The 11,390-nt window shown below is 30.8% G+C and overlaps 1 protein-coding gene across 1 annotated transcript; it reads left to right on the forward strand.

The window, feature by feature from the left end:
- The first annotated feature begins 5,404 nt into the window (after positions 1–5,404).
- Positions 5,405–6,237, forward strand: LOC114743920 (uncharacterized). The gene has a single exon (XM_028932117.1). The coding sequence runs from the start codon at positions 5,468–5,470 to the stop codon at positions 6,155–6,157; it is 690 nt and encodes a 229-aa protein (XP_028787950.1). The 5' UTR covers positions 5,405–5,467; the 3' UTR covers positions 6,158–6,237.
- Positions 6,238–11,390: the final 5,153 nt, after the last annotated feature.

Raw genomic sequence — 11,390 nt, forward strand, 5'->3', positions numbered from 1 at the left:
TGTTAATCAGAGTCTTGCACTTTACTTGGCCCACAAGTCACCACTTGTCAAGCCTTTAATGGATGGTAATTAAAGCTTTCCAAGTGTCAAGCTATCAATGGAGAGGATCTTGACTTTGGAATGTAATTATATTATGAATTAAGTTAATTAAGAGAGAGGTTTCAAGAAGGCTTAGGCATTTGACACTTGGACTTTCATTAAATGTGGTAGATGAGATATTTTGAGAGCACTAAGGAGCTCATCTCTCCCCTAAATCAGATGAAAATTTCGTCCAAGGCAAAGAGGAGAGGAAAAGAGAGGGTTTTGGAAGGAGAACCAAGGAAAGCTATCAACTTTGGTCATCAATCAAGGATTCAAGGTGAGATCTTGGTTCTAGATGTGTTCTTGTCTTGTTTTCCTTCTCTTTTAAGGTTAAAAAATCTGTCTTCTCTCCCTTTTGATGGCTATCGAAATGGTTGATGAGTGGGGAAGGGAGTTTGGTTGTTAGATCTTGCTAGAACACCTCAAAGTATGGTAGATCCAAGTGGATCTATGTGAAAATTGGAAGAATTACGTGCTGATTTGATGCCTATTTCGAATTAGTTACTGTTCATATCTGGTTCTAAAATTTGGCATGCTTAAAGTACACTCTGTGAGCTTTAAATCCATGGGTAGAACACTTCATTTGGATATGTGTACGATTTATGGTGATTTTTCAAAGTTAGGGTTTAAAATCTGGAAACAGTGTTGAACTTTTGGGAGAGTGTCGAGTTCCGTACAATTCCGGTACTGTTCAGCATAGAATTGGTTCCTGAAACTATTTTTAATTTACGTTTAACTTAAGGAGCTTTCAGTGAGACTTGGAAGCACTCAATTTGGATTTTTCTAGATTTAATTATGAATTTTCAAAGTTGAGAAAAAAATTCTAGAGATTCTGCGTGAACAGTACCCGCGAACCAAAATTTCCAGATTTGATCTTCTTGAATCTAAGGCCATCTAAAGTTGTCCTAATTGACAAGAAATAGATCTTAAGGATGGAAAATGATAAGATTTATATTAGAAAAGTTAGAAAGAAAACCCTAAGACTAAGAGAAAGGGTTGAGGTTCAAGAAAGCTAGTCTTAAGCTTTATGTAATCTAATGGTCCTAATGGATTGTGTGATCATTATGGTTATGTTTAGGACCTTTGAAACATCCAAGAAGATGTTTGGTGATGTTGACCGAATGCTCACATGGTTGGAAAGTCAAGGGAGTCAAAGGGAAAGTAAGAGGAAAGCTTAAGGTGCAAGGTAGTGAACTTACCCTTTATGTGCTTGACATGGTATGCTCATGTGTTGGTTTGTATTTGTTGTTTGAATAATGTTGTGACATGATGATTGTTGCTGGAAATGCCGTTTTTAATATGTTCCCATGGCCATGCATTTTTATACCAAGCATAAAGCATGATGGCATGTCACTAGTTAAGTTTATGAAAAACTACATACCATACACTAGCATCCATCTTGTGCATGTATGTGGTAATGTTTGCTACTGAGATTCCCCGAATCTCACCCCTTCGTAACCAACCATTTAGGTCAATCAATGATGGGCACTAATGGCATGAGAAGCAAGGAGAAGAAGTGGAGAATTATTGATGCTAATGATTGATACTAATATTCAATGTATAATTCTCCTAGGTTATAATTGTGTTGTGAATGCCATGTATTTAATTATAAAGCTTATGGCATGTATAGGAATGTATGAGCATGAATGGGAAAAAGTAAGCCCATGTTAGGTATGCCAAAGAAATAAAAAGAATTAAAGTAAAGAGATGTTAAGGGATAAAACGTAGGTCCTGGAGCAGTTAGTTTTGAGCTTCAGTTTGACCTATCATATGAATAAGTTAAGCTACGAAATTTGGTATACTTATAGTGCACATCCCAAGCTTTAAAATTTGTGGTTAATCACCTCATTTGGATGTGTATACGAAGAGATGTGAATTTTCAAAATTAAGGCGGAGAATCTGAAAAGTCCAGATTTTACCAAACGAATAGTAATCTTAATCCAATAAACTGTACGTTTGAAGTGAGGATAAGTTCAGTTGAATATTTTTCCCTTAAAGAGCATTGAAAGAGCTTTCCATAGAATTTTGGAACACCTCCATACGATTTTTCTAGAATTAGTTATGATTTTTCAAATTTGGACCTGTAATATGAAAACTGGACAGTGAACAGTAATTTTCCGAAAATTAACGTCCAAATTGAAATTTTTAAGTGTAAGACCATCCAACATGGTTTGGAATGGTTCTAAATGAATGCTAAGGTACTATATAAGTAAGGTGTGACACATACTCTGCTGGGTAAGTTTAAAGATTTGCGCTCTAGGACAATCAAATTGAGAAGGTCCGAATTGAATCTCAATAGCCTTCGCTAAAGTTTGCTAATTTGGAATCTGACTAGCCCACTCTAACATTTGATACCATAGAAGAATGGTACCATCAAAATGAACAAAGGCTAGAATCAAACATTGCGGATCCTCAATATGATAGTATTTGAAATATTGCTCAATACGAAAGATCCAATCCAAAGCATCCGATCCATCAAAATGAGGGAAATTGACTTTAATCGACATGTAAGGTGACTGAGCAATGGAAAGTGGTTGAACGACAGGGGAACCCTCGAGAACCGTGTCAGAAGATTAACCTGATTTTTGGGAGAGTCCTTCAGCTTATTTTTGTGGAGAATGCAGCATGCACTCCAGCTGATCAAAATGACCATCAATGCGTTTGAAACGCCCATCCATCCGACCAAAACAGCTTTTAGCATCATCAATAAACTCATTCACCCTTTTTATGTCTGTTTGAAGTTACTTAAGATGCATGTTCTTGGCCATGGCAGGGGAGGTTCAATGAAAGCACTAAATGGTATATTCCCACACTACCTCCAATACACTATGCAAAAATGGAGCTGAATTTATATTATATCGAATGTCGTAATGGTAAGAGTCACAATATAGCTCATACAAATCCAAATATGAAATAACAATCAAATATGACAATCATAGAAAAAATGCAGAAGCAGGAACAGAAGATAGAGGTCACAACAAGGAAGAGAGGAAATCGTAGAGAGGGAGAAAATCCATCAAAATATTCCATACCCTTTTCCTCTAACCGTCTTTGTCTTATTATATTCATTCCACCTCATCAAGTTCTCGCATCTTCCAAGTTTTCTTCCTTACTTACTGGCTACGCCTTAATTGGGCTCCAATATTGTCTTAAGCAGAGCCCATGTCCACACTCGTAGGATCCGTTAGGCCTGTGTCGTGAACGTCTCACTATCACTGGACGCCACCTTGGCCATCACGTCATCCTCAAATATTATCAAGTCAAATGTGTCTTCTCCAAAATTTGAACTTGTGAGCACATCGGTTTGCCTCTAATCTTCTTGCCATTGAACTAAAATAAATCTACTGATTATTATTCTAAAACTAAATATATATTATTAAACTATAGTTTCAGTAGCAACCTTTAATGTCACTACTAAAAGTCTGTCATTCAACGTAACTTATTAGAGTTGCCGCTAAACATGAGAACTTTAGTTTCCATTCTAAAAAGTTGTTGCTAAAAATCAGACTTTTAGCGGCAACAAATAAGTTGTTGCGGAAGGACATATTTTTAACGACCACTTTCTAGAGTTATTGTTAAAAGTCATACTTTTATGAATGCTTTTGTTAGTTACTGCTGAAAATTTTCAGCTGAAAGTTTTATTTTCTTTTTTGTAGTGAAAATTAAACTGCCCAAAAACTAATCATGAAAAATACCGAAAATGTGTGCATGTTAGATGATTGATTATAACTTGTTGGGTTTTGTGTCAATTTAGAAGGGGCATGACATTGATCCCAATGCTTTCTAATCAATTAATGAACCTCTCATCATTTTATTTTGTTGAAATCCTCTGTCAACTTTCCCATCAATATATAATTCTGGTGCATGAATGTCATTGACCCTTCAACAAACACCTACTTACGATGACGCCCTTAGATAAATAATTAAATCTCTTAATTAGTTAACCAACAATAAATAAAAATATTGATAACAAATTATTATAAGTTCTAAATTTTCTTTTTCGTTATCCCTTTGGCAAGCAAGAGACGCGAACGGTTTTATTAGGGAAAATTGCCCATAACTATCAATTTGAGAATTAATTACTTAATGAGCCTTGGAATTTTGAAAAATGGTATGAGATTCTTCAGATTACCGATACTTCTTGTGTATGAAAATATATAACATTGGATTCAGGAATAATTGGACAATTAATTCTCTGAATAGGTATTTATGAGCAATTTACTTTAATCTTTGACCTCAAAGAATTTGTTCAAATTAGGTTATTTTTTAATATTGTGGGAAATGTTACATATATTATTGAATAGACACCACATCTTAATTAAAGTCAATATGATATTTTATAAACTAGTTTAATTTATGTAGTCTTGATCTCCTACTTGTAATTCAACTCTATGTCAAATGGGTCTTGTTTTTTATTTTAAAAAAACTAATTAAATCAAAACACAAATAATAAGAGATGATGGACTTCAACATTTTCTCTATTAATCCTGCTAAATAACCTTGGTAGAAAGAATAAAAGTAGGAGAGTTACTATCTATTTGAAATCTGACAACACTCTAATATATTATAAAACAGTTGGTAGTACACAGAATATCAAATAATTTTTTAAAAAGCAAATATTTAATCAGTTTGAACTAATGTTAAGGAATCAATAACTTATGATCAAAATGGGGTCATTAATTTCAACAAACAGAACTAAAATTATTCTCAAATTTCTTCTCATGACACCATATATAATTAGTTAATTAATTATGTCCACATTGTTACAAAGTACAAAATTAGCAATTAAGAATATATTTCTTGGAAGCCTCCACAAATTGGTGAAAGAAAATTTGGTGGCCTTTACGGTTGTTGGAAGCATCTCAACTTAATTGTTTCCAATTCATGAGATCATAATAATGTGGTCGATCCCAATCAACCTGTTAGCATTGAACTACTTTTCCGGGTAACAATTAATTATGGCTTAAAAAAACTTCTATTTTCTAAATTTAGGAAATTTAAGTTGAGAGAGTTTTACCTCTTATCTAGATTTTGATCTGGCTTGAATTTATATATCCCCGATGGCCCCACCATCATATGTATAGCTATGCTTGATGGGCCTCAGATGTTAGGTTAGGTTAGGTTGCATGACATGAGCACTAGATGGATTAGTTTTTCTTATGACCCATCACAATGCTTATTTTATTCTTGGAAATTAAATTTAGAACTAGGATAATATATATGTATATAACTATGCATAGTGGTTATCATATCCTGTCACATGAAAAAGAAGAAAGGGGCCAAGAGAAATTTCAATTATAACTCACACTGACAATTAGGTCTTATCTCTAACACCAAAACCTTCTCTTTCCACTTTCTCTCTGATACGGTACTACTACCTTCAGGCATGGCAGAAGAGAAGAAGAAAAAGAAAGTCGACAACAAAAAGCAAAAGGAGCACCAAGCTTCAAAGTTATTGTATTCATCAGATTTTTCATTCAATCCAAGCTCAGATGTAAAAGGTCTCCGATTTGGAGGCCAGTTCATCACAAAATCCTTCACAATCCGACGAGCAAGAACCCTAGAGCTTCTGAAACTCCTCTCTCTTCCACCACCAACCAATAATAACAATAGTAAGCCCAGAAACAAGCTTCTTGTTCCTTTCTCTTCAACCCTAGCTTTCATCCCCACAAACTTCACAATCTTAGCTTACCATGCTTGGCATACTCTCACGCTTGGCCTCGGCACCAAGAAGTCAAAGGTTGTCTTGTTCGTGTTTGAGAGCGAAGCGTTGAAGAAGAAAGTTGATGAGATTTGGCCATTGGAGATATCACTTGGGGAAGTGAACAAGAAGCTCATAAGGGGCCTTAAAGGGTTCGAGATGGCGAGGTTTAAGTTCAGGAAAGGGTGCGTGACTTTCTATGTTTATGCTGTTCGACAAGTTGGTGGATCAGGGTTTTCAAGTGTTGCAGATCTGAGACTTATTTTGCAGTCTGTGGTTTCTCTTAATGATTTCTTGGATCATACCGCTGTGCTTGCCATGCCTAAGCAGAGAAGTATCATGAGTTTCTCTCATCCTCTAGCCATGGCTCATTGATTAACTAATTAAGGGAAGTTATATTCATTTGCATTATTAATAATATTCATTACAAATAATCTAGGTCTTATGCTACTTAATTCTCTCTCTCTCTCTCTCTCTCTCTCTATATATATATATATATATATATGTCTTCTCTTAGAATTTTCTTGTGCTTTTTTTTAATAGTTAACTTTCTTAATATTCTTGCTGTTTCGTTGTGGAGATTTTGGGAGGCTTGTTTCACTTGGGAAGAATACGAACAAAATTTGACGACAAATATATATACATATATATTTTACTAGAATATCTCTGTGCTATAATTTGAGCATCCTTAAGTTAAGTTTTGGTCACATGGATGAAGAAAAACATTATTTTTAGAATAATCTATTGAGACTCAAAAATGCTCAAATTTGAATTTGTCAATAATACTTAATACTCCTCTTATCCGTAATATAATACTTACTTTATAGTGTAATTTGCAGGAGGAATATTAGATTATTGTTACCTAAAGAAAAACTAGTTGCTATAAAAAAGCATGCAGAGTTTTTAGAAATAAATAGCTTATAATGTGTATTTCGCACGCGCACACACATTTGTGATAGTTGTTGTGAGGACTAACTAGAAGGCATATGTTATCTCAGAGAGCTCTCGTTGCTTAGCTTTCCGTGATGGTTCAACGATGATTTAGCTTGGAAGCCATATATGGAGGTTGGTAATAATCATACCAATCACCAAACTTAATGCCCTTAATCACGTCATAAAAGTTGGTTGGCCCAAAAATCACATCAAAGTTGAGGAACGTTTCTTGAAATAAACACACACACACACACACACAGAGTCTAGATCTCCTTCATGTATTTTATTATTTTTTTGTTATTTTTTAACGAAAAAATATCACTTTCATTTCAAAATTTTTATTACTAGCTTTTTTCACCTGAATATTATCACCAATTTGCGGTCAAGAATATATTGATGCCAATAATAGACAAAAACTAAAAGCGATTTTATACAAGGCCTTAATAATGAAGTTTCTAAGAATAAAAGAAGACAATATAAAATAAGTGTAAAATAAATTAATAGGATTGAGTCTAGTAGAATGAGTTCCACGACCACAACATAGTAAATTCAGGTTTTAATTCCCATCGGTAGATATATTCGCATTTAATGTACAATAATATACTCTAAATAGAATTGTTTCCAATAAAAAAATTCATGTGTCTAGTTAAAAAACAGTGTAAAATAGCAAAATAAATAGAAGGTCTAAAAGTCAAAGAAAAATGATCGTGCGAACTTGGGCCAAATCAAGCTTTAATCCCTCATAGGCCAGACACTGGACTGTACGATTTTTCAAGTTAGTTTTCTTGGGGATTGATTTTAATATGTCCCAAATTCAGTTTGGGCTAAAAGCTGTAGGAAAAATAACCAAAAAAAAAAAAAGGTTAGAAATTACAGTATTCCAATTCAGGCACCTTAGAAATCAAAATTTCAAGGGAGGAGGTAGTGTCTGATATGGTATTTTGAAAATGTAATCAAATGACTAAAATACCTTTATATTATATTTCTTTAAAAACAAAGTTATCAAACTTGTTATTACTAGTACATTGTTTGTTATTGGTTTTTCAATACTTGTTATTACCATTTCACAACTTATTAATAAATAACTTGTCATTGCTAATACATTTCTTGTTATTTTTTGTTCAACACTTGTTATTGTCAATTCACAACTTATTAATAAACTTTTTGATGCAAGGGAATTTTTGTCATTTAACTACATTTGCAAAATACTATATCATGTATCAATTCCTTCCTTGCGATTTTGATCTCTTAAGTGCCTGAATTGGAATATTACAATTTTCAATTTCTTTTTATGTTATTTTTCTAAAGTTGTTTCTTTTCAAAAGGGTTAATATAATTTTTGGTCTCTAAAATATACACCTACTTTGGTTTTAGTCTTTCAAATTTCAAACACATAATCTTAGTCCCTTGAATTCACTCCGTCCTAAAATGTCAATCATTAGAGATATAATGATATTAAAACTTGCTTAAGTATCATAAACGGTGTTAAAGTCGTGATATTAACTCACCAGATAACATCTAGTTAGATCTTGTGTGAATAACAAAAAAAGGGTAAAAAGAACAGGTCTTCAAAATGCAGCTGTTTAGTCCTTCTTTTTTTTTTTTCCTTTCTCGTTGCTTGTTTAAGGAGTTGCTCGCGTTTTAATAACTCATCCCCTCTATATAATCATTGTGTTAGCCATATCATATAATGAGTCAACATAATCACTTTAACACTGTTTACTATATTTCAACAAAAGGATAATTAATATGCATATCCTTCTAGTTTCAATTAGGTCCCTATAACTTTTTTTCTTCCTTTTTATCAGATCTTTATTATTTCACATGTTTTTAATCAAGTCCTTATTGTTTTACTTTATTTTTAATTAGGTCAGTTTTTATTCTTTATTCTATAAATAATAATATTCCATAAATAATAAATTATTATAATAATCTTGTGTTAATATTCTTTTAAATTTTAGTTAAACATACATATTATTTATTTTTCAATTCTAATTTTTATAATTATAAAATTTTCTAAAATTAGAATATAATTATAAACAAATTATAGATAAGTATAATTGATTATTCTGATTAATTATTAATTACTAAATGATTATATTAATTACTTTGTCCAATTATATAATTGCTAATTTAAAAATGAAATTAATTTTAAAGAATAAAGTTAATAAATAATTTTTTTAAAACTAGAAAGGACTTAATTAAAAAATAAGTGAAACTATAAGGACCTGATAAAAAGAAAAAAAAGTAGAGGGACCTAATAAAAACACACATGAAAGTAAAAGGATTTAATAAAAAGAAAAAATTTTATAGGGACCTGATTAAAAATCAGATAAAACTATAATGACTCGGAGATTAATTATCCCTTCAACAAATGTTAACATTACATTTTCAAGGACTAATGTTTTAAGACGAACTAAATTTCAGGAAATAAAATCACATGTTTGAATTTTGAGCTACCAAAAACAAAATGGGCTCAGATTTCAGAAACCAAAAATCATATTAACTCTTTTGAAAATTTGAGTTCCTTATTCGGGCTTTCATAGATATATTTTGGGGTCCTTATAGGTTTGAGTGGCTGCCCATCAAATTTAATCAAATGTCATTACATCAATCCCTTTTAAGAGAGGTGTTCACATTTAGTGTCTAATAATACATCAAATAAAAGAATACCTATGCATAGCCAAACAAAAACATATAGTCTATAAAAAGGGGTAAAAATTGTTGCGCATCCCCATATAATCAAATATAATTTGTGAAAGTCCCTTGAACTCTGAACATGTCATGATCTATTATCATTTCTTACGCCAAAGTTTGTCCTTACTATGCTCTTGTTGTGAGACTTTTTAACGATAATTTTATAAAAGGGTGATGGGACGGAAAATGAATTTTGGAAAACATGAAACTTAGAAATTAAAACAGGTGAATAAAAAATTAAATTTTGAAGGGAAAAAAGGAGGGAGAATAACAGAAAAAGATGCTGAAAATTGCAAATTCCAAATTAGGTTTGGTAGCACAACTTTATTTGGTATTGACAATTTTAAATTTGCAAATAATAACAAATTTTTATTAACATTCCTTATTTGACATTTACAAATTTTCACCTTCTTTTGGTGTCATTGTCCCAAAAAAGGAAGAATTCTAATTAATCCAATTGAAATACATAAATCCAAATTCAAGTCTACACTTTTAATAAATTTCTAATTAGGTCATAAGGTCTCATTAGAAATTTCTGAATATTGTTAAATGTCTAGAATGCCCTTCTGTAATCTTACCCCTCCCAAATAGTTTCTCTTTTCTTGATTATTTTTTGAAACTAAAAACACAAATAATTTTATAATATTTAAATCTTGTATATATAACTAAAACCTTTAAAAATATTTTAATAAAAAATTTTAAATTACAATATAAGTGCAATTCAAATAAATATTTTGCATTTTCAGGTTGTAAATATTTATTTTTAAGACTTTAAAATATCTTAATTATAAGAAATATTCTATATTAAATTGTTGCAAATTACATTTTTGGGTTGAAATCTAATGTTTGCAGAAATAAATAAAAATAATGTAAATTATACATAATATTAAATATTTTTTGTAATTAAAATATTTTAAGATCTTAAAATAAATATTTACAAATATAAAATAAAAATATTTATTTTAAGGCTATTTATGCTGAAATTTAAAATGTTTTATTAAAATATTTTTGAAGATTTTGGTTATATATACAAATTTTAAACACTATACAATTTTTTATTTGTTTTTTGGTCTTAAAAATAATCATAAAAGATCAGAGATCACTTAGGGGAGTAAAATAATTAATTTTTTATTTTAATTAAAGAGAGACATTCTTGTCATTTAACGACAATTAGAAATCCTAAATTAGAATTCATGTTTTAATTAGAAATTTATTAGAAGTATAAGCCTTAATTTGGATTTAGGTATTTTAATTGGATTTTATTGTGATTTTTTCCCCAAAAAATAAATTAAATTATAATAAAACTTTCAATGTTTAAGTTTCCCATGTTTTTCCCCCGCAAAATCAGCAAAATCATCTGACAGGATTTGGCTAATAAGTACTATTTATATCATATTATTTACTATATATATAATTTGTTAAATATATCCTTTATTATATATTATTACAATTACTTTTTTTTAAAATAATTATTTATCTTATATGCAAAATATTGGGTATTTATTATTATTTGACATTTATTTCATGCCTTTATTTTTATTTTTATTCAAAATAGCTAGTACAGAATTTAAAACATAATACTTTAATTGTTACCAATCTGATCACGGATTAAACCCCCATTAACCCACTAACTCACTAACCCTTAACTCAAAATTTTGACCGGTTTACTGACCAGTCCAATTTTTTGTTTCTTGATCAACACTATAATTTAATAATGGTTAATTAATAGTTAGGTGGGTAAAAGTTGAATCACAAAACTATAAGGAAAGATTATGCAACATATATTTTGGTTTTCAAAATAAAAGAGAAATTTCTGTAACTGTAAGGTTAAAGTTAATATATTTTACTCTGTTTATTATTATTCATACGAAAAATGTTAAAACTAGTTTTAGCTCTCTACTTTCACTTCGGCGCCCATAGCTTAGCGTCTAGCCACATCTAATGATAGCAACAGTTAAATTAAAAATTTGCACAAACT

The sequence above is a fragment of the Neltuma alba genome, unplaced genomic scaffold (assembly GCF_004799145.2).
Source record: "Neltuma alba isolate B1F8T4 unplaced genomic scaffold, ASM479914v2 tig00004181_pilon, whole genome shotgun sequence".
NCBI classification, from domain to species: domain Eukaryota; kingdom Viridiplantae; phylum Streptophyta; class Magnoliopsida; order Fabales; family Fabaceae; genus Neltuma; species Neltuma alba.